We start from the raw sequence: 24,660 nt of genomic DNA, 5'->3' as shown, positions 1-24,660 counted from the left end.
TAAATGCAAATTTACAATGAATTTTTGGTCTTCGGGAAGGTTTTAATTGTGTTCAGTGTGGCCATTGAATCCCAGATGCTGCCTGTGTTTGTTCCTTTAAAAAAGCATGTTAGGCACTACTCTGCCAAGTTTTCTTCTCTCCACAAAGCAGCATAATATGTCATGTCTTCTGTTCCTATGAAAAGCTCTGGAGTTTTTTTTAACTGCTGCTCTGCTTTAGTTTTTCTTCTACCTTCAAGGAAAGATTTTGTTGAACCTAATCTGCATCTTCCTTCTTGTCATTAGCCTACAGACTGAAGTCTGAATGTGTCCTGGACATTGGCAGTTTCTAATTACTTTTTATCTCTACCACCTTTGCAAGTAACCAGCTGTTTAAATTATAGTACAGTTTGAACTTTCATGTCTTACTGAGTTCTAAGTAAAAATCTTAAAATTAGAAGTAAATATAATTATGCCAGTACAACAAAGGAAGTTTATGGGAGGCAAGCCATTTGTTTTAGAGTGAAATGCACAATAAATGTTTATAAGGAGCTCTAATAGAATTGAGTATCAGAGGGGTAGCCGTGTTAGTCTGGATCTGTAAAAGCAGCAGAGAATCCTTTGGCACCTTATAGACTAACAGATGTTTTGGAGCGTGAGCTTTCGTGGGTGAATACCCACTTCGTCAGACGCAGGTAGTGGAAATTTCCAGGGGCACGTTAATTATATATCAGCTAGCAAGCACAAGCTCAGCGAAGCATAACGCATTATCTTCAATCAGAAGATGGCCTTGTTCTAGCAGCTGCGGTGTCAAACCACCATCGAGCTTTCAACAACCTTCCACCCCCTACTTCAACTCCTCGCCTCGCACAATCACACGGAGGAGCCACCTTCTAGACACCACTGTTGCCAATAAAGGCACTGTCCCCATTCTCACCCTAATCGAAACTAACCACCTCATGCCTACACTTCATGACCTCAGCTTCCATCCCGGCGCACGATCACACAGTCCATTTGTTCTACAGCCAAGCACTGAGGTACAACCGCATCTGCTCTAACCCTCAGGACGCGGACCAACCCACACAATATCCACAAGCACAATAATACTCAAAAATAACATACCCGCATGTGAATTAGAAACACGATCAAACGAGCCAGATTGTCTTATTCCTCACGCACAAGCCTGCGTACTGCAATGATAACCCAAGAAAGAAAACAACAGGACTCCACTGGCCATCACATACAACCACCCACTTAATCACTCCCGCCAACGCAGACTCGGACCATTCTGCAACCCATCACTCGGATCACATATCGCACACTTTCACAGGTCTTGGTGGCAGCAATCCTTGCCCTACAGTAAACCTATTCGCCAATTTTGGATGAACATCTTTCTCCACCTAGCGAACTGCACAATCCGTAACCATCAGCCTACTCTGTCTGCTAAGAATCAATCAATGCAAACACCATAAGTATCGGATATTGCAACTCTGCCCACATACTAACATCCACGACACCCTCACAAGAACTCCCTGCCTCAACCCTCCTCCCCCCCCCCACACCACCCATTCCTCCCCCCCCACCCGCGCCCCCATAACCAGATTCAGCCAATACCAATCATGCTGTCATTCACCTGCACGTCCACCAATTAATATACGCCATATATGCCAAGCAATTCCCCTCGTGCTATGTACATCGCCCAACTGGTACAGTCACTACTGGAATAAGGATAAATGGACGCAAATGACGATATCAGGAATGGCATATAACAAAAACCTGTAGGAGAGCACTTCAATCCTCCCGGCACACACTATAGCATGACCTTCGGTCCATCTGCAGTAAAAAAACTTCCAGGCCAGACTCCAAAGAGGAAACTCTGCTGAAGCTTCAGTTCATCTGCAAATTTGACAACCATCACTTCTGACTAAACAAAGACTGAATGCTTGCCAATACAGAACCCAGTTTCCTCCTTGGTTTACACACCTCTGCCTGCAGACCAGGCCCCATCCTCTGCTGATGAACTAACCTCTTATATCTTAGCTGTTGTCTTGTAGCACTATACTATATACCTGCCCTTGAAACTTGTCACTACTGCGTCTTCTGATGAAGTGGTATCATCCCACGACTAAGCTCAAGCATGCAACAAGCGTTGATAGGTCTATAAACCCGTTCGTCAAAGGATGTCTCTCTAATAGAATTGGAATGTCAGGCTAAGTAACTTTCCTTAGCTCTCCATGGTTTTACTCTTACTCTGTTTCTTTATAAAAACAAAACAAAAAACAGAACTTTCTAACATACAAATCTTCTCAATACAGAGGTTAATTAAAGTAACAGAATTTACATGAAATTTGAGACACAGCTAAGATGCCCTTGAAAAAGGGAACTATGAAGAAATCTTTATTTCTTTTCAAATACATAGAGTCGTTCTTTAAATCATGTTAAAAATTAAACTAAATAATAATACAAAACTATAATACAAATTCTCAGGCCATCCCTGTATTTCAGCTATAAACAGAAATACTTCACGTTAATCTGATGTTTCCAAACACAGCTACAATAGTGTGTCAAAGGAACAAGATGTGAATGTACTACTACAGTACTTATTCAAATCATCTCCTACCCCCATGTCCTTAGCACAAGAATAGTACTTCCGGATGTCTAGTCATTTTTCACATGTTAAGCATTTCTCTTCAGTCCTTCTTCAGCTAACCTAAACGGGTGATTTGATTATCACTTTCAAAGGAGACTCGATTCTCATCGGATTCTACATAAAGTGCATTCTTGTATGTCGTTACGTAACATCTTAATAATATCTTCACAAACTCGGAGCATGATGTAGGTTCATTTTCAGAGAAGGTCTAACCATTATACTTTTTTTAAACAGTGAGTCTTATTTTGAAAACTTTTTTTCAATTTAGTTTTTACTACTGATAGACAGAAATGACATGATTGTTCGTTATAAATTACAATAGGTTAATTCAGACTATTATGAAGTCATTGGGAGGTGAACTATCTCTAATTCAACAGGTTAATCATTAATATTTGGAGGATTTTCTTGCCATGCTGTATTAGGAGGAGAACATCACCAGACATTTTAAGTTGTTTTATTTAACTAAAACAGCAACATTATGGATTTTTTTCTTCAACAGCAAACAGATAATATTTTAGCAAAACAAGCATATGAATTCTGGAATTTAGTTAAACATTCAAGTTTTTGAAAATCAGATTTGTTTTTGTTAAAATTGTTTAACTAAAATAGTTAAATGAAATATTTAAAAAAAAAAATAGACTGTCAGCCAGATCAACATGAGAAACTTAAAATATTGGCTTCTGCAGCTAACTCAGTCGTCTTCACCTTCATTTTTCTGTTTGTTCATGATCTAGAAAAGAAAAACAAGCTTTCCTGCTTTTTCAGATCCCAAACAATTTCTCAGTTTGGAATGAATTAGTCCAAAGGAAGAAAATATTCTTTTTACACTGGCAGAATAAGCTACTGCTGTTAAAAGTGAGATTATCGCTTTTAACAGTCTCTGAATCCAATTGCTTCTATGACTTCCACCAGTTCACTGGGGTGACTTTCTTTAAAACATCATCAGCAAACATATATTTCTTGAATGATTCTTATTCCCAAACTGGGTCTCTTTTATGGCCTGCTGCCATTATAGGTTTTCCCTTCTAGTGAGAGAATGGTATGGTAGATCTCAAATCAATGAAGGCTATTCTCAGAAAGGCCTCAAGACTTCTGAGTTATGCTGCTCAGTTTCACTTTTGTTTCTGCTGCCTGTCTCTCTCATCTCACATTTCTCTCCAGACTTTTCTCCTTGTCCAGAGCTATTCAGCCCCCAACAATCTTCTATTCATTGAACTTTTTGAAACTTTTCACTTTTAAAGAGAGGCAAGGGTTTGACTCTGTACACGAATTTGCAGAGGGACAATAGGATTGAGGTCTGTTGTTTCTCACATCTATATATTTATTTCTTTAAAAACATTTTTGCTGTTAACAAGCATGTTATATCTGGAGAGACAAATCTGCAATATGAGAACTGCAAAACTAAGCATCTCTGATGGTATCTTCTAGACTGAGCACTGAGTCCCACTCGGTAGGTAGAAAGATTAACCTAAATCTACACAGAAGCCCCTGGAACCCCATAAAATTGGGTCCCTAATCCATGAACTATTGGAACTCATTTACAAAACTTTTCTTAAACATTACCTGAATATATCTTCTCGTACTATAGAATTAGAATTTATAATCCCTATTCCGTGATGGGATATCTTTGATCTATAATGTATCTTAATTAAAACTACCTTTAGATAGGTTTTTTCCTCAAAAAGCATTTTATCAAAAAAATCCAATTTTTATGCACCCTGGTTTGCAGATACTTAATACCACTCCTCGTGGCGATATAATGTGGGAAAATAATAGTTTAAAAATGAAGAACTTGACTTACAATGTAGTACTATTGCAGAAAGTGGTATTGAAGTCATGTGGGCATACCAGCATAAAGAGTGTGAGTCCTCTGTCTGGACCCGAGTTGCCTGAACTAACGATTCATATTCCAAAAATGATTGTTTCGGCCATAGCAGAAATGTCATTCCTATTTACTTTTAATTTTACCTGGAAGCAAGGGAGCATTAAGTCATTATTAATTCACTCGCAGGTGAAAATTGATTAAACTGACGGGAACGTATGTTTTATTGACTCAGTTCTGTTCAAACTCCACATGCATGCCCCTGAAGGATATTCTGTCAATAATGTATGGAGATGTGCATTATGTCAGCTTTGCAATAATGGACAAAAAAGTCAAATCTGCATTTTCCTTTATTCATACAAGTGTTTCCTCCACCCCTTTATGTAATGTCTTTAGCACCATGGAGGATTTTTCTATTATTCTTTACTAAAATATAATTAAGATCACAGTATAGTTATTGATGCAAATTAGTTGCAATTTATATACACTTAAGTGAGATTTTGATGTCTGCAACTATGTATATTTTTGTTGCTAAGGAAAGGTGATCTAGGCATCAGAGTTTGTCTTCCTTTCTAGTCTTTCTCTCTCTCCTGCTGCTGCTAATACTCAAGTTAAATGGGTCTTTTCTTGTGATTTTAGACTAGTTATTTCCTATTTACACATGTATTCTTCCCCCATCCCTCACCATCAGTTTCTGTGTACTGTGTCTATAACAGCTTTGCTTGTGAAGCCGCAAGGAATATTTGAAAAATTTCAGTTTTGATGTTTCCAATATTTCCTCTTTGCCCCCTTCTCTTGATCTGAGTCGCCTGAATGATCAGATTATGAGCCACTGGGCCAGTCCGTTTAATATTTTTCTAAGCATTGAAAGTGTTGGCTAAAGGAACTGTGGAATTGAGAATGGATTGAAGAAAAGTAAAATCCTGCTTTCTTTAATAAAATGATAAATTTCATTTTAAAATGAGTGTCCGTTTTAAGCATCTGTTTAACTGAAATCATATAGAAAATATCTGATGATGCTCTTGGGCAATAATAGTTGTCAAATGATAAGCAGATAAAGTTTTGAAATTACTGGGAATAGACTTATACAAAATAAAACCTTTATAGTCATGGTTTGTAGTGACCTTAAGCTTAAGTAGAAGAGACTTAAATTTCTTCATTTTAAAAATATTTCAAGATAATGCCCTTCCCCTCATGTCATTCAGAACCTTTTCCAGGATTCTGCAAGAATCAGATTGTATCCTACTTTAATAAGAATATAGAAGCTTCTATTCTAATTTTAAATGATTAGTGTGCTGTGAGAGGCGTCTGTCTAATTAGTCACTGGCAATGAAACTTGACTTTCTTTACAGATCAAAGACCAAGCTCACCAGTACGGCACCAAGGAAGGAACGATGACCTTGAGCGTGATGAAAGGAGAGAAGAACGAAGGGTAGACCGGGTTGATGATAGGAGAGATGAAAGGGCCAGGGAGAGGGAACGAGAGAGGGAGAGGGAACGAGAGAGGGAAAGAGAGAGAGACCGGGAGAGGGAGAGAGAAAAGGAAAGAGAACTAGAACGAGATCGTGCCCGAGAACGGGAGAGAGAGAGAGAGCGGGACAAAGACAGAGAACGTGAACGGGAAAGAGACCACCGAGACCATGACAGAGAAAGGGAGAGAGAGAGAGAAAGGGAGAGAGAGAAAGAACGAGAGCGAGAGAGGGAGGAACGGGAAAGGGAGAGAGAGAGAGAACGAGAGCGAGAACGAGAGAGAGAGCGGGGTCGCGACAGGGATAAGGAACGAGAACGTCCGAGAGACTGGGAGGATAAAGAAAAAGGAAGAGATGACCGCAGAGATAAGAGAGAAGATGTCCGAGAAGAAAGAAATACAAGAGAGATCCACGAAGAGAGGAAATCTAAGTAAGTGATTCTGCATGTGACTTTTTTTCTCACCAAAAATGTAAAATACGATGTGATCCTTTAATGTTTCATGAGGTAAAACTCTGTTTTCATTGTTGTAAACCAAGTGTTTGCTACGGTACAAGTAGCACATGTCTGCTAGTAGGAGCTTGTAAAGGGTTATGTGTTGACTGCAGAGCCCCTAGCACATCTCTGAGTTCGCTGTGTCTCATTCAGATGTTACTGTAGCCGATCCTTTGTTGAGGTGGTGTTGAGATTCTTGCTTAACAGAGGTTTCATCTCATATTTATGTAAGAATAACATAGCATATCCTCCCTAAATTTATGGCATTTACTCTTTAAATACAGAATGCATTTTTTAAAAAAAATCTAATTAGTTTAAATAATTAAAAAGTTTAGAAAGATAATATAAATTTTATACTTAACCTTTTTCTAGATCCTTCTAGCAAATACATTCTTGATTCTCCATTGACGCGATCTTTGTGTATTTCCATTAGTGGGATGCACTTCTGAGTTTTGGGAACTGTCTTTAAAGTAGTGCTTATTAGGACCACAAGGCTAACCTCAGCCCTTTTTTTATGTAGCCAGCTGTGGATATTGTGATCTTTTCACTACACTCAAAGCAATTTCTTGGGTTTATTCAAAGCTCCTTTAATTTCTCATATATTGTTGGTTAGCTAGTTTGTAAAGGAAATAGTTTGCACTGTTTCACTTTTAGGACCAGATCCTCAGCTGGCCCAGCAGTACTTGAGAGAGTCTCATGCTCCGGATCAAGCTGCAAGTCATCTCCATTCCACTGGCACAATGAAATAGTTTAATGAAAGGGTTACGTTTGTTTGTGCAGGAGACAGTGCTTTCTTAGGCTATGTCTGTACTACAAAAGTAAGTCGACCTTTGTTAGGTCGACTTAGAGCCACCACATTAATTACTGCGGTGGCTGGTGTCCACACTACCCTGTTTCTGTCAGTGTTGCACGTCCTTACCAGGAGCACTTCCACCAACTGAAGGGGGGCAATGTGGGGGATTGAAAGCCAGGGCTCTCAGGTCCATGCAGCTCCCCACTGGGAGCCCCACTGCCCCCTCAGGCTTCTCACCTCAGCACTACCAGCAAGGAGCAGGGAGCAGCTGTCTATGGCTTCTCACTTCTGGTGGGGAGATCCACACCCAGAGTCTGGTCGGCTGCCATGCTCCCAGTGAGCAGCCGACAGCCAAGGTAAAGAATTCAGTGTTTACACAGACACTGCATTGCCCTAACTACACCGACAGAAGCCCTACGTCTCTCGTTGAGGTGGTTTTATTATGTCTTCGTAGCAGGGGAGTTGCGTCGGCAGGAGAAGCATTTCAGTGTGTAGATCTCCACTGTTTCGTTGACAAAAAATGACAAGGCCTCAGTTACTAGTGCAATTGTGGAACTCTCCACAGGAACAAAGAATTGTCTCAAACCTTTCCACTTTCCTTTCAAGTAGAAAGGCATGCTTGCAAATAAACTAGGGTCCAGTTTAACCATTAGTCTAAGTTAGAGCAGCCTCTGGGTTGTTTATACTATATTCAGTTGCAGTAGCCCTCAAGGGCCCATTCTACATCCAGATTTACAACAGTACAGCTGTTTTCAGGCAACCAACCCATCCTTGACTCTAAATTACCAGTGATTCCAGCACTCCAGTAGAATTCTGAGCTGCCTCATCTTTGCAGCCTGAACACCACTTGAGTCATGCAAAGGAGTGGGAACAGGGGCCAGACTCTGGTCCTTTGTTTTTATTTTGGGCCTTGGTCAGATGTCTCTCCAAGGACTTGGACAGGAATGGCAGATTGATTTAAGTGGTATTCATCATGCTGCTACTTCCTCCTGGAAGTAGAGAGACACATCTGTATGTATGTACTTCCTGGGAAAAGCTTTTTTCCCTGGATCATTCTTGGTGTGGAGGGCTTTTGCACTTGGAACCCAGACCAATAGGCAGTGGGGGTTCTGTGCCTTTCTTACCAAGGTGGTCGTATAAATATGTCAGGTCACAAGCAAGAATTTGTTGGTGTATTGGTGCTGAAGACACTTTTGGCACCAAATAGGTTTGTTCCACAGTGCCAGAATTTTCCTCAGTGCCAAGGAAGTTAGTTCTACACCCAAAGGCCATTGGGTGTGGGCTCCTTGTTGGCACCATCTTTTTCTTCTTCAGCCTCGAGCAGGAACTCCTTTTAAGGTCACTTCTTTGTCATTTTTGGTTGTCTTACCAAGGGCAAGAAAAAGGTCCTAGAGGGTTTTTGGTACTGGAATTCTGAGCATCATCCTAGAAGAAAGAGGATGAAACATCACTAAGGCTATGTCTACACTGCACACTCTACAGCAGCACTTCTGTGCTACTACAGCCGTGCCGTTGTAAGGTACACAACATAGCCGCTCTTTGTCAACAGGAGAGAGTTCTCCCAGTGACAGACTGAAAGCACCCCCAAAGCAGTAGCTTTGTTAGCGGACAAGTGTCTCCTGCCGACATGGTGCTGTCTGTACCAACGCTTTTGTTGGTAAAACTTTTGTCAGTCAGGTATTTTGTTTCTTTTTTTCCCCACACCGCCGATCAACCAAAGTTTTACTGCTGAAAGTGCAATATAGACATAGCCTAAGAGTTTAAGGCTGGTGTGGCTGAACTGCCCACCATGGTGCTGCAGGTTATGACTACCCCTCTGGCATAGCCTGGGTTGCTGATTCATAGGATTCCAGGTATCTGTATGGGCCAGTATGGGACCTTTGGCACAGAAAAATTGAGATTAAGATCATCTCTTAAACAATACTTACCAAGTTTATAAATTCCTTTTGTCTAAAAAACAGTCGATCATCTTAAATTTTTTGTTTAAAGGTTGGGACGTCTCATCAGTGAAAGCATTTTAAGTATTTGGAGTGCAAATGAAAACTGATCTTACTTGAAGCTTTGTTGCTAATGAAGCTAGAAAATTGTGGGACATCTTTTGGTATCTAGTATTTTGAGAGGTGCATAGAGTACAGTTGTTATGTTACTGATATTTACAGAGATGATAAAGAAATACAGCTGCTGGTTTTTTAAAAGGCATCTGCGTGGAATTTGCATTTATTTGTCCAATATAGGAAGCGTCACAGAAATGAAAGTAGCCCTAGTCCTCGTCCATCACCCAAGCGCCGCCGTGAGCATTCTCCTGATAGCGATGCCTACAACAGTGGAGATGATAAAAGTAAGTAGGAGTGGGTTGTCTCTGCCACAGTATACAGGCTAACCTGTAATTATGAAGAAGTTCCTTTCAACCTTAAATAGAAAATGAGGGATTAAGCTTTTCAAAGTGTCTTCATCTCCCTGTTTTTTTTCACTGTAAGGCTGTTTTTCTTGTAGAGTGGTGGGGCTATGTATTAGACATACTATTCATTCTATATGCTAATTTTGTTATAATGTATTGGTATTGTCCTGGGGCAGTAGCCCCAACATTTGTCTTTAAGATGCATATCTATTAAAAGTGGAAAAAATCAATTGATACTGCAGCTGCTTAAAAGATTGAAGAATGTAGCTGGAAATAATGGATTGTTTTGATTGAAACTTCCTTTGGTATGTACAGGATGCACAAAATGTGTATTTTCCCCTTTCCTGAACAATAAAAATATATATCTTTTCCACTTGCAGATGAGAAGCACAGGCTGCTAAGTCAGGTTGTGCGACCACAAGAATCCCGATCTCTCAGTCCCACGCACCTTACAGAAGACAGGCAGAGTCGAAAGCCAGAGAGAAAGGATAGTTCAAGACGTTATGAAGAATCAGAGTTCAAAGAGAGGGTTTCTTCAGGAGATAAACAGAGAGAGCAGAGAGAACAAACAGAAGTCACTGAAAGCTCACGAACCAGGGTTCAAGAGAGCTTAGGACATCACCCTTCTGAAGAACGAGATGCAGCTGATAGAATACATGAGGAGAATAAGAAGAAATCTAAAGTGCAGAAAAAGACCACAAAGAAAAAGAAAGATGATGACATTGGGGTGGAACGGTACACTGAGTCAACTGTAGAAGAGGGCCAGGTCTTTTCACCCAAGAAAGTTCCAAAAAAGAAGAATGTTGAGAAGAAGCGTAAGAGGTCAAAGGGTGATTCTGAGGTTTCTGATGAAGAAATTGTCCCACACCATAAAAAGAAAAAAGGCCCAAGAACTCCCCCTGTAACAACAAAAGAGGAGTTGGTTGAAACAGTACCTGAGAAAGCTGTGGCAGTAGAAACTGCTCCGAAAAGAGAAGAGACAACATTTAGTGACTGGTCAGATGAAGATGTTCCAGAACGTGGTGAAATCATTGTTCCAGAAAGAAGCACTGAAGAATCCCACAGAAAAAGCCATAGGCTGAGGGGAGAAAAGGTAGAAACCCCACATGTTACTATAGAAGACGCACCTCATCGCAAACCTGTGGATCAAAAGCGCAGCAGCAGTCTTGGTAGCAATCGAAGTCATACTTCAAGCAGACTTCGGTCACCCTCCAATGAATCTGCTCATCGCAGTGGAGATGACCAGACAGGTCGGAAAAGGGTCCTGCATAGCAGCTCCAGGGACAGAGAGAAAAAAAGCTTAGAAATCACCGGAGAACGAAAGTCTAGAATTGATCAGTTGAAACGAGGGGAACCCAGCCGCAGCACATCTTCAGGTAATAAGATACTGTACTTATGAGACAGTGTTACCATACTGTGTGAAAGTGAATAGACTTCACTTCCAAATCCTTCTAGCATGGCTTTAACCTCTTGCTTTTCCTTTCATATCCAGTGAATCATCTTCTGCCTCCATAATAAAATTAGAGGGAATTGAATATTCCTTCAAATTATGATTTAAAACTCTTGGCATCAATGGAGATGGATTATCCCTTTGCTGAGCCTGGAATAGTCAAAAAGAAATAGCAATTTATGCTGTCAGAGTTAAAACATATCTGGAACTAATTAAACTTTTAAATTAGAAAAGCTCTTATGCTAACACAGAGCATAGTAGTAATTTTATTATATAAAATGTACTTCAACAATTATAAACAAATTGAAATTAAATTTTAATATTGAAATTATGCAGTGATGTGCATGAAGTTAAATTTTACATGTTTCAGGGAGCTATGTTCAACATGGTTCCTGAGAGAAATTTGCAGTGAAGTCATTAGGTTGTGGCCCTTAATAGAAAGTTTAATACAAATGAAAATTGTGAACCTAAATAATCAATTGGAACTGAATTGCTTAGTTTTATGCCTGTGAAGAGTGAGGAAAACAGACAAGAAATTATTTAAGCTATTAGGCCCCTTCATTGGAGAATTTCTGTCCTCATTAAACAAACTCGCTGTTGGAGAGCTCCAGCTTTCTTCTTGTTTCCTGTACTACATCATACATAACTTAGCAGTACTGAAAATGCTTTTCACCCACTTGGCGGATGAGGAACATTAGATGTTTCCCTGATAGAGACATTGGTGGATGTTCTCCATCTGAAGAGAGAGCAGGGAAGAAGGAAGAGCAGCCTGGATGTTGTCAGGACAAAATTGGCATGGGGAACATACATCTGTGTCCCATACACTGATTTTTTTAACTCTTTCAGATGGCAGATAATTTTTATGTTGAGGCATAGTCAGCAATCTGAGATTGCTGCTGTGGGGTTGAACGACTTTACCTGATCCTGACCAGATTGTATTTTTTTCAAGTCTTTATTTTTTTCTTGTTTGTTTCAGGTAGGCTGTTATACTGAAAAAATTAGATCTTGCTCCGGGGGGGATGGTCTTTTAGTTAAACTTTAATTACTAAACCATGAACAGAGGATTCAGTCCTCTAGGATGTTAAAATATGTCCCCATGTTATGTATCCTTGTTTTATTTACAGATTCCATTTTAAGGTGAAATCTCCATTACCATCTTCTGTGGTGGTGTTTCTGTTGTCCAAATTATTCCCTATAATCTTCTGATGAAAAAATGTGGCTGAGAGTTGCAGTTGTTTCCTCAGGTGTCTGGACAAGCTTCCGGAGTCGTCATCTGCTCTTTCTAGTCCAATTCAGTTCAAATTAGGATAATAATCGTACCAAGCTTCTCCTAAAACTTCTTGATTTAGCATCAAGAAAATGGGCTTTGTACCACACTTTGTAAACCTGACAGGTTCAAATATGTAGAGGTTTGCCATTAACAAAAGGAAGTATTTTTTCACACAATGCACAGTCAACCTGTGGAACTCCTTGCCAGAGGATGTTGTGAAAGCCAAGACTATAACAGAGTTCAAAAAAGAATTAGATAAATTCATGGAGGATAGGACCATCAATGGCTATTAGCCAAGATGGACAGGGATGATGTCCCCAGCCTCTCTTTGCCAGAAGCTGGGAATGGGCAACAGGGGATGAATCACTTGATGATTACCTGTTCTGTTGATTCCCTCTGGGGCAGCTGGCATTGGCCATTGTCAGAAGACAGGATGTTGGGCTAGATGGTCTGACCCAGTATGGCTGTTCTTATGTTCTTATAATAAGATACTGTCAAGAACACAAATATACCCATATGAAAATAAACAGCATTTACACATGCTATTTAAAGTTATGGATCTTTAAACCCAATAGCAAGCTTTTTATAGGGAATGGTTTCTTTTAAGTGATACTGGACACAATATTTGTTTTAAACTTTTAAGAAGCCTTTAAATGGTTTTGCAGACAATTGGGCAGCAGTTACTTGGTCCTCTGTCTCTATCCTGTAGTCTTGTTGCTGGGCAGTGGTTGTGTGTGATGACCTGACACTACTGCCAGCCTTTCTACTGGGTCTTTAACTTCAGTGGGGGAAGAAAGCTAAACAAGTAGCTCTTAGTTAATAGACATGCCAATCTTCATAATTTGCACATGCATAGGACCTTTCATTTAAAGATTGTTGAAGGCAGATAAGAAATGTATAGAAAATATTTTCACCTGCTGTGGAAATATGGCCGTATCTGTTTGAGAAAAGCTGTTTTAACATTTCATGCAGTGCTACAAAATACTTGTAAGTGAAGAATACAGTAGCTGAATGGAATTGCAAGGGGAAATTAGGCAAAACCATTGCTTGATTTGAAATGGTTCATGATTGCAAGTGATCAGGTCATTGGTTTTCCTCTTTTACGGGATGGAATGCACCCTCCACCAACACACTATTTCCTAAAACCATGCTGGAGAACTGGTTCAGTACTGACTTGAGGAAAATACCCAACTGTGGCAAGAAGTTTGGCATATCCTGGAGGGCCCCAATCAAATGTCAATCTACATCTTGCTTAAATTTGACATATGATGGGATTACAGAACAAGTTTATTTGCCAACGATGGCTTTATTGGATTTCAGAATGGCAAATTTTCAAAATGATGACACTTGTTTTCCCTTCTTTTGTTTCACATACAAAATACGGAAATACCTACAGTTTGATTTTAAAGAAGCAGTTTTTAGCTATTGAGAAATGTTTTTGGGGGGAGGAGGAAGGGGATAATTAAGAGAGAAGTCATGCTCTTGAATAAGGTCAAATACATAGAAGTGATTTTTACGAAGAAATCTTCATTCTGTGTTATTTTTGCCCTCAAAGGTCTGTTTTGACAGCAGAGTCTGTAAAACTTTGATATTTTTGTCTGTTTTAATACAGATAAATGTGTACTGCATTCACTTGCTACAGTCATGTCTCTTTAATATTTTATTCAGATCGTCAAGATTCAAGAAGCCACAGTTCACGAAGAAGTTCTCCTGAATCAGATCGTCAGGTCCATTCCAGGTCTGGGTCCTTTGATAGCAGGGAGAGGCTTCAAGAACGAGAGAGACATGATCACGATCATGAACGAGACAGAGAAAGGAGGGATGGAAGGCAGAGAGAATGGGACCGGGATGTAGATAAAGACTGGCCACGGAATCGTGACAGAATCAGAGACCGAGAGCGAGAGAGGGAAAAAAGAAGAGACTTGGACAGGGAAAGAGAGAGACAACTTCCTGATACTACTGAAAGAGACAGGGACAGGGACAGAACTCTTGACATTTCTTCTCAAACAGAGACAACAAAGCGCAATGAACCAAAACTGGACAGGGATCATGAAAAGGAATCTGATGGGGTTTGCCGGGACACTACAGCTTTGGAGAAGGAAAGGACAGAAAAGGACTTGGGAACTTCACAAGGATTTGAAGATGGAAATGAAGCTGAGAAAGTGGAGAGCTTAGAAGGTGAGATGTTCTGGAACAGAAACTAGTATGTCAATTATTTTATGCCTTTCCTTTTAACATAACATCAAACTACAGTAATTAGAATAATTTGCTACTGAAAGGTCACTCTCTGATATGCATATTGGCTCCAGCTTTTCCACTGTGGAAGCAGGTACCCTGAGAGAGAATCCCTATGAGCAGCCTTTTTAGCATGTGCTTTGTTAATTGTGTACTTCCAAAGCAGTCTTGAGACACATAAACATAAATGAGACAAGGTATAATTTGCTTAGGCACTAAATTTCTGAATAGTTAGGTGGCTTAAAGAATAAAAATTCCCTTTTCTTCATCACCCCTTTACACCATTAGCCTTTTTCTCAGTGTGGGAGTGACAGCTCAGGAGGATATTGGTAAGAAGAGTCAAAGGGGAAAACTGTAGAAAAATAGAAAGCATTTTGGGAGAAAAAAATTGACACTTATTTTCCTACATTTTAAAAAAATGTTGCATCATTAAAAGATCTCAGTCATATTATTTTTTTCCACAGAGCCAGTTGCCAGAGAACTGACGATGGTATAATTTTAAGATGTGTATAGTTCTTAGCATATAGATAGATAGGTCTTGTCCAGGAATAACTTAAGAAAAGTAATTTTATTCAACACAGAGAAAATATGCTAGTTTTTCTGGCTCTGAAAACATATGTGCTCAGTTTAAGAAACAAAGGTAATATAGACAAGGGCAAACGCTTAAATCGAAAACTACATTTAAAACCCACTGAGGAAGAGTGGAAGTAAGTAGCTTGAGTCTTGCACTTGAGAGACTGAATTGTCGTCTGGTTCATTATGAAGCAGGGAAAAATTCCATAACCTATTTGGAAAAATCTAAAAAAGCAAGCACAAATTTGTGACTGAATAAGAAACTGTATTCTCAGTGCATGTCTCACTGACATTCAGTAAATTCTTCCTGATATGTTTATATAGTCCATACCTTCTCCCAAAGGATCACATACTTTCCTTCCCTAATTATTTTGTCACTCGGCTTTTCCTGGCTGTATTGTATTCTTTTTAGCAGTCTGAAATCTGTTTATATTTACCTTTTTAATTACAGCATCGTTTTGTCTTAATTTATATCTTTTCCTAGACACACACAATAAAAAATAATTCACTTCCAGTGATTCAAAGCAAAATATTTTTTAAAATGGGAGCTAAAACAAAAGCGTGATGCACATTCTTTCTCCTGATTATTACCTAATAACTTTGGTTGTTGGATTTGAATTATGCCTCATGCACATGTTGTGTGCCACATACGTTGTTTCATAAAGAGGTCATTCGACTTTTGAAAATCAGAAAATATCTGCTCTACTCAAGCATGTAGTTGAGAAAAAATGTGAACTGGTGTGTTCAGTAGTACAGTATTCTACTAGAAAATAGAGGATGTATCATGAAAATCTGAAGTTTGTTATGCAGGTGTTGACACTGAAAATTATGATGAGATCCAGAGTGAAATTTAGTGTAGTCTAAAAATTTCCCTTTAGAGAGAGAAGAGAGCGTATCTTCGCACAACTTTCAACTCTGATGTTGGTGCAACATCAACTGTCTTGTTCTGTTTAGGCTACAGTCATTGTCTATAGACCTAACATAAAATGTGTGAGGATTTAATTACTTAATTATGATTGCGTGTTGAACGTTTAATGTGTTTGCTTCAAGTGAAGACTTTAATGATGCCAGAGATGCAGTACTCCCTGCAAAGCAGTGACAGGTGTTCTGAGTAGTTAATTTACACTCTTATTATTGTCTTTCCCTTAGTTTTATGCATTGATTTCTAATTTTTTAATGTATCAAGGGCAAGCAAACTGTACCCTTGGACGCAGCTTTCACGCACGGAGAATTTCGCTTCTGGGCGAAAAAGACAGGTGGCAGTATTTCTGCTACACTCTGCAAGGAGAGGGTATCTGTACATTCCAGCTCTTTCTTGATCAGAGTCCTGCTGGCAGAGGCCGCTCACTCAGTGGATTGAATCAGTACATCTTCTAAGTGCCCAGATCCAGAAAGTCTACTCCTGCTTGTAGATGCTCTCTTCGAGGTGACTTAAGGAATGGATGGCCACCAGTTGGCTGTACACATCCTTATCTGGATTGTGGAAACCCATCTGGAGTGTGGGTTGCATGTGGGTTGTGCTGGTGCATCACTGCTTTGGGTGGGCTTTCAACCCCAGAGGAGGGGCAGAGTCCCAGCCATTTCTCCATGGGCCGTAAGATGTCAAGTTATTGTAATTATGTCATCCGTGTGGTGTTTCTAATTTGAAGGATCAAATTTAGGGGTGATGTGTAAGGTTATTTAGGTTGCAAATTATCAAACAAGTGAAACGGAGATTAAGGGAACCTGGTGTAACCTTCTTTAAGCTCCTTGCTATAACTTCTCAGAAGGGGGCTTGAAAGTGTAAAATACACACACCTACCTTCATGTAACAGACGGCGGTGTTAGTATTCCTTTTAAATTTGACCCTGAGTATGCATGCTGCCTAATATTGCACAAGTAGAAATTGACCTGAGCCAAGTTAAATTCAAGGGTTTATTATCTGTCAGGTGGGAAAAATTATTTGACCACCCACAGAACTGAGCAGCTTCTATCAGTGTTGAATGTGCTTCCACAAGAAAGCTATCAGGTTTATTTGCTCAAGCCTATACACTGTAGTCTAGTTATCAGGATACTGAAATATTAAAAAATGACAGTTTTTAAGCTTACAGTGCATGTCTGTTTCTGTAGGAGAAGATGAGGCCAAGATAGATGATGTGCAGTCACTAGGGTCTGCTGCTGGAGAATATGAGCCAATCAGTGATGATGAACTAGATGAAATTCTAGCAGGTGATGCTGAAAAGAGGGAGGATCAACAGGAGGATGAGAAGATGCCAGGTAAAATGTATAGTAAATCCCTTTTTGCTAGCAATTGAATGCAAAAGTTGGACCAGCTGAATTAATAAGTATCTCTGTATCCCATTCATTATTATTACTAGGGAACTGGTGTGTTTGAAAGGGACAGGAAATTTTAGAGATACTGTAATGGTTCCAAGATTCATATTTTTCAATGTATCTTAATGGATTGACTGCCTATTTACCTACCCAAAGTAGGAAAGGCATTTCCTGCTAAGTCCTGTGACTACAACATACCTGCTGCGTTAGACACAAACACAGCTCCAGTTCTGTCCAGTAAATCACGTCTCCTTAAAGAGCAGATGTATTTTATTGCCTGCACCAATGCTACAGCAGAGAATAGCAGCCAAAGGTCTAATCTATACACCAATCAGTTAAATATTTTAAATCAGGTCCATTGTAGTATGTTCTTAGTTGTACTATGATTTCTATGCCTACTGAAGTGACTATTTCCAGACCCACAGATTCAGCAGAGCCCAAGCAGTCTCTTCATCAGGAGGTTTCAAGAATATTAAAAACAGAAATTGGATTTTCTTTTTAAATACAAGCAAGAGATGTAGATTTTGGAGGAATCCCTTAATTCAGTTTACAACCAGCGTTATGAGTTTGACACTATAATCTAAATTCTGAAATACGAAAGAATTCACCTTTTGAGAGAGCTTCTGAACAATATTCAGCTGATTTATACTGCCTTGAAGACACCAGATGAAGCTAGCCATTCATAATAAGGGATGTTGATGTGATAGCTCATTCTCCATTGTATCTTTCTGCAGATCCTGTTGATGTAATAGATGTAGATTGGTCCAGTCTTATGCCAAAGCAGCCAAAAGAGCCACGGGAGCCTGGGGCGGCACTCTTAAAATTCACACCATGTGCTGTTATGTTGAGAGTTGGCATTTCCAAACGACTGGCGGGCCCTGAACTCTTCACCAAAGTTAAAGAAACCTGCCAGAGAGTTTTAGAAAAACCTAGAGGTAATTTTGTTTTCCTGCGGGGATAAAATTCCATCTCAGGATTAGAAAGTGACAAAGCCCTGGCTGGGATTAGCTGTGGTTGGTTCTGCTTTGAGCAGGGGGTTGGACTAGATGACCTCCTGAGGTCCCTTCCAACCCTGATATTATGTGATTCTATAAAGTGTCTTTGAAAAGAAAGAACTAGTAAGCATTTTAGTTTCAAGATGCACACAGATTTTATGTTGATACTTGCTGGTATAAGTATATATTTGTATTATTGTAGTGGCTCCATTGATCTAGGTTGATTTGTGTTTACTTTTTCACCTATTAATATACATGGATCTCTTGCTTCTATTAGTGAATTGAAGTACAAAAGAAAGAAAATCCCTTTTGGGATTCTTGTTTGTTTATCCATTTTCTAACAAGTGATGGAATTTAAATCTCTAGTCTTTATTTAGTTGTTTCCTCCCCATCTACTATTTACAACTGTTTCCTCTTAGGACCCAGGTGTTTAGCTGTGAAACACGCTCTTTGAGCAACAGCATCTGGTACCTTGGCAGACTCCTGGTTACAGGCAGGCTTTGAAGTTGCATTTTGGTCTGTCATTTACTTGAGCTGATTAGTCATCTGTATTGTCTTGGCAACTTCATTGTTATTTTCTTTGACCCATCCTTGATTCTGAGTACTTCTTTACTTTAACCTTATCTGAAAAATGTCCTGCTCAGCTTAGTCAAAAGATCACTTTGTAAGTGGATTAAAACATGTGTCCCCATGTCCTGTATGCATTCTGCCTAGATCGCTGCATTAGCCTTCAAACCTTTATCCGTTAGACTTGTCCCAAGTCCCTTGCTTTTTACAGTGCCAAATGTGAGACTTCATGTAAAATGCTCTCTGCCAAGCACCAAATAACAGTTTTTGATATCTAGATGTCACTGACTTGTACCAAAGGCCATGTAGTATATCACATTTGTCTTTGTAACTTAAGTTTTTCAATCACACTGTTAAGCTTTTAATATGTTATCCTTTCGTTTTTACATTAATCAGAAGTGGGTTTGGATGCATCCTCTCCTTATTCTTGGATTGATGGCAGTGTTCTCTGGGTTAGAGGTTGTGACCTGGAAAAGAGTAGATAGAAGCTCAGGTCCAAATCCACACTTCTCTGTGATTCCCCCAACCTCATTGTTTTGCTGCTGCCCACTGACACTTCTGGCAGAGAAATTATACAGAATATAGAGGAAGTATTAATGCTTCCATTCCAAATAGTATTAACAGGGTAGTTTTTGGGGGGTGGGAGCGACTCATAGGAAGTGTGTGCTGGTTAGAATATCGATTTTTCTGACTTGTTCTCCATGGTTCCTGGGCACCTTTTTACCATCCTTTTTGCGTCACCCTTTTGCAGAGTGAGAAGTGGCAACTGCACTAAGGAAAAGGGAAATATTCTACATCTCACATCTGTTTAGCCACATGTGGCCCGTTTTGATGGTGGTGTACACATTGGTCATTGGTGATACACAAAAGGGGAACGTAGGACTTTGATTAATGCTGACTTTGAGCCCCCTTGTCTTCACACCCATTCTTCTGATCATGGGAGAAGCCCATTCTTCCCTTCTAGAGCTGTGCCCAAGTTTTTAACCCTCAGTTATGACTGCCATCATAGTCCTTTCTCTCCAGTGCAGAAGGTGAAAGCACACTCATTCTAGACTCTTCTATTTAATGCTGCTCCGCCAATCAGTGGAAAGGGTGAAGTGAGGAGCTGTTGTTTGTATTCTTCTCAGAGGCCAAGGGTTATCTCGTCTATTTCCGCTAACACTGAGTTCAACTTTGGGCAAGAATTTTAGAAATTAATACTTGACTAGTGAGTCTGTAAATCACATGTGAGAATTTTTACCTTCAATAAATTCACTTTTCTGTGGGACAAAAAATATTTCACAGTCGGCAAAGTTATTCTTATATATGCTGATCTCTTTGTAGATGCAGAAAATCTGTTTGAACATGAACTTGGGGCCCTGAACATGGCTGCATTACTGCGAAAAGAAGAGAGAGCAGGTCTTCTTAGTAACCTTGGTCCTTGCTGTAAAGCCCTGTGCTTTAGAAGGGATTCTGCAATTCGCAAGCAGCTAGTGAAAAATGAAAAGGCAAGAGCATGAATTACATAAAGCATTTAAAATATAAGAACATGAATTGTCTTTGCCTTCAAAATATTTCTACAATGATACAACCCTTTCTTCTGATATAGTTTGTATGTTGTTGCTGGTCTATTTTTCTGTTCTTGCCTCTCTCCACGCACAGATAATTAGACTTGGCAGAATTTGATATTTTTTTTTAAATGTCAGTGGATAATATCAGTTTATATTTAAGCATTTTTTCAATTTATATTGATTTAAATTTTCGCAGTTGTGCAAAATTAAGGGAGTGGTCAAGTCAGACTGTAATTGGCAGCAGATGTTGACATTCACAAAGTTGAAGTTTTATAACCATTAAAACACAGGTTGTCAACATCACATGTCAAACCTTACAAAACGAATATCCTTAATTCAAAGAGAGTTCTCAAGTAGTTTTTCCTATCTCTCATTCTTGATTATTGATGGAAATATTTTTTGTCTGTATGTGTGCGGTGAAATCAAGGTTTACTGACCAAAATCTAGTGGAGGATGGACTTCCGTTGGTATTAAGTGGTCATGGGATTTTTATTTTACTTTAGCCTAAGAGGTTAATTTTGAGATGTGTTACTAGGGGTGAGTGCTCCCTTGTATGCTAGATTTTATTTAAATTCCAGGAACATGCTTTTATAAAGGTAAAATATATAAATTAAAGTAATTTAAAGAAATGTGGTTTCAAGGATGGTTTTTGAATAATTCCTTGATGTCTTTGGAGTCTATGGACTTTTGTACAAATGTTTGTAAAAGTATAGTTTTCTAGTTTAGGAATGTTACTAAATATTTGTTCCTGTAAAATGTTTTCTCTAAGGATTTTGTCAGTTGTCACATGCTGAATTAGGTTTCCTGACTTTGCATGTCAATAGAGAAGGCAAAATTACTGTTAGAATTAATGCTAGGAGGAACCATTTCCACGGACATACAGTTAATATTTAATTATTGAGGATATTTGAGTCTAATATCTCAGCCTACTTGTCAAAAAGCCACTAATTTTTCTTTCTTTGATCCAAACAGGGCACAACAAAACAGACTTACACGAATTCTCCAGTAGTAGACAGTGACTTGTTAAGGTTGAGTCTACGGTTATTTAAACGCAAGACTGTGTGCCAAGGTCCTGGGCAGGAAAAGACAGAAGATAGTAAACTTCCACAACCAAATATCCAGCAGGAAGTATGTGTGTCTTAAGGCAGTATCCACTTTGGAACTCCATCTAGTTTATCTCCCATCAGTAATATTGATATTTATACCCTTTGAACTTTCTGATTTGGTTGGAAAGCAGCTGTAAGACATTGAAGAAAAGACTGTTTTTACAGGTAATTCTATTATGTGTTTGGAGGGAATAATTAATAGTAGAAATACAAAGATCTTTGTTTTCTGTTCATTTCAACGTTTATAACATTGAATCTTACAATGTGACATATACTTGTTTTATGCATCTGTGTAATAATTTCAAGATGTCCATTTTTAGAAGTCTGTTACATCACCTGATATTAAAGGAAGAAGAAAACTGTCTGTGTATCTTGTTTTCTTCATTCTGAAATAACTTTCATGGGACCAGTCATTTATATATTACAGATACTTAAAAACAATCTGACCATCAAAATGAAATCAAATCCAGCCTTTTTTAGGTAGCTCTGCATAAAGGCAACTAATTTGTACCATAATGCTTTCCTAGTATGCAGGCATCCAGCTTTCAGTTATGCACAGCAAAATGCTAATAGTGTAGCTTTTAGAGAATCATGTTTTTTTTAAAGAAAATATGCAGCTTTGTTGTATGCACATATGTAGGTATATTTATACCTGAATAGGGTATGCCTTTGTATAAGTTTTACCATTTTGGTTTTATGCTTATTAAAGTAAAACATGGCCCACACAAAACTTACGTTCTTTCTATCTCTTTCATGTTAAGATTTTTAGGGGCTTATGTTACTTTAATTCTTTTGAGGTCTTCCCCATGTGCATTGTGAGCAATTAATCTCTTTCTGTGATTTAATGTGTATTTTAAACATACACCAGTAGTTTAAACAGAGCAAGAGTTAACGTTCCTGTTCTGTCTAGGCTTTAAAAGTGCTCTAGCTTATTTTATAACTGCAAGGCAGCCTTTGAGCTGAATGTATTAACTCATAGCTTCCAATTGTGTTAAAGCCTATTTTAATCTCCTTTTCCAAAATACATGTTTTATTACTTAAAACAGTCTTGTGTAAGACTGTAGTGCACAAAATAGATTCACTGTTTGGTATTATTCACCTTCCCTGTAAAACAGTCAGGGTCTGTATACACATTGAACGTGTAGAAGAATATTTTTCACTTTTCCCTATAAAGAATGCAAAATAGAATAGGTTTGATGGGCTAGTGGTGGCATATGTTTCACTCAGTGGCTGTTTGCATTAAGGGCCAAATGCAGCACTGATACATACACCTTCATCTAATGGTATTGCATGAAATCAGCACTGAATTCAGCCCTAATAATCAAGTATGTTCTTTTGCTTCCAATGTGACAAGAAATGTGAGTGCTGTGGAGAGGCTTTGCTTTGCATGTGATTGTAGAAGTGCATTAGTGCTCTGCAGGAAACCTGGATGCTTTGGGAGTAGCAGTGAGGGACTCTGAAAAAAGTTCTATGGAACCCATCTCAGTCATTGCAACAGCAGGCCCCAAAAAGTGATGTGAATGTGTTTATAGGTGGGGAAGTCCTCCAGTTTTGGAGAACATAAGAGTTGCCAGGAATCCTGTCTGAGAGAGGCCAATTCAGAACGTAAGTTACAAACCCTGAAAATTTAGCTAATTTTACAATAATTTAGGGAACGGGAATTTCACTTCTGTCCACTGGCTATAAAACGTTTAGTCTAACTCTACTTCCTGAACCATTCCTAATGTTATCAGGGGTTGTATCAAAAATAGCCTCTCATCTTTTGAGACTTGCTGTTCCAATAAACAATTTTTTATGCCATTACAAACGGTATTTGCTAATTTGTGTCCTGCAGTGACATTTCTGTAGCAGAAGTGCCTGCCCTCTAGCCCTGTGGTTAGCACAGTCACCTGCAATGTGAAAGAGCTTGGTTCAACTTCAAGAAGAAAGAAAGGGCATGTACCTTACAGTAGCTGGAGTTCTTTGAGATGACTTTGTGCACGCAGGTGCCACTGTCAGCCTCCTTTCCCACTGAGCCAGTCTTTTACCTAACTATCTGTGGTGGGTGGGGCTGCTTTACCTTTTTATACTCTAGGGAAGGTGGTGTGAGGGAAGGGGGGGGGACATGTGTGAGGCCACAATGAACATTGATGGCTAAAAGATTCTGGGTTTGTGCCCAGGGGGACCATACATTTACAATAGCGAGCTGTGTGGACACAGGCATCTCAAAAAAGTCCAGTTACTTTAAGTTAAGTAACCTCTCCTGGGAGGGGGTTGGGAGGGGGGCACAAATATGGGTCAGGATTAGGTGCGGTACAAACAGTTAAGAAAGATTGTCCCTGTCCTAAGGAGCTGAGAAACTAGTAAAAGATGAGACAGACAAGAAGAGCACAAAGAAACAGTAAGACAACATTTGACAGTGTTATGGCTGCAGTGCTAGCGCACCAGCTGCCTAACAGCTGTCCGGATTTTTTGTAGGCATGATGGCAGAGGAAGGTTTTGAGGGGGCAATCAAATCCATAAATAGGGAAAGGATGCTATTTAAGAAGACAATCTCAGAAGGTATAAGGGCTGCTGAGCAACAAGGGAACTAGGGAGGCAAGGAGTAAACATCTGTCTAAAGGGAAACGTTCAAGAGATTATTCAAACCAAACAAATCCTTCAAAATTTGGAAATTTGATGCTAGGAGGACACATTATAGCAGGTAAGATGTTAGAAGGGTTGAGATGGAATTCAGAGAACAAATAGCTAAAGGTATAAAAAAAACAAAAATCAGGAGCAGGCAGCTCTCTTCCCACCACCACCAAAAAGTTGGTCTGTTGGTTTCCAAGGGGATAAAAGGAGCAATTAAGGTTCTGAGACACTTAAATAATGTCTTGCGTCAGTCTTCACCACAGAGGATGTTTGTGGAGATCCTGACCTCTGTCCTGCTCTTTTCTGGCAACAAAGGGCTTGTCTTCACTACTGAGTTACATTACATCAGCGCAGCTGTGCCAATGTATCTGGTGAAAATGTGCT

At 39.3% G+C, this 24,660-nt stretch overlaps 1 protein-coding gene across 9 annotated transcripts in view; it reads left to right on the top strand.

Moving 5' to 3' along the window:
• Positions 1-22,025, top strand: part of ZC3H13 (zinc finger CCCH-type containing 13) — a 58,417-nt gene extending 36,392 nt beyond the window's left edge. For all 9 annotated transcript variants that reach the window (XM_032790618.2, XM_032790590.2, XM_075061578.1 and 6 more), the window contains 8 exons: positions 5,804-6,350; positions 9,441-9,544; positions 9,985-10,980; positions 13,993-14,502; positions 17,242-17,388; positions 18,180-18,380; positions 20,331-20,494; positions 21,530-22,025. In XM_032790618.2, coding sequence (XP_032646509.1) covers positions 5,804-6,350; positions 9,441-9,544; positions 9,985-10,980; positions 13,993-14,502; positions 17,242-17,388; positions 18,180-18,380; positions 20,331-20,494; positions 21,530-21,700 — 2,840 coding nt within the window. In that variant the 3' untranslated portion in view covers positions 21,701-22,025. The remainder of the gene's footprint in view (positions 1-5,803; positions 6,351-9,440; positions 9,545-9,984; positions 10,981-13,992; positions 14,503-17,241; positions 17,389-18,179; positions 18,381-20,330; positions 20,495-21,529) is intronic.
• Positions 22,026-24,660: the final 2,635 nt, after the last annotated feature.

This window comes from Chelonoidis abingdonii, chromosome 1 (assembly GCF_003597395.2).
Source record: "Chelonoidis abingdonii isolate Lonesome George chromosome 1, CheloAbing_2.0, whole genome shotgun sequence".
Classification (NCBI taxonomy): domain Eukaryota; kingdom Metazoa; phylum Chordata; order Testudines; family Testudinidae; genus Chelonoidis; species Chelonoidis abingdonii.
This window is presented reverse-complemented; position numbering and strand designations above follow the sequence as displayed.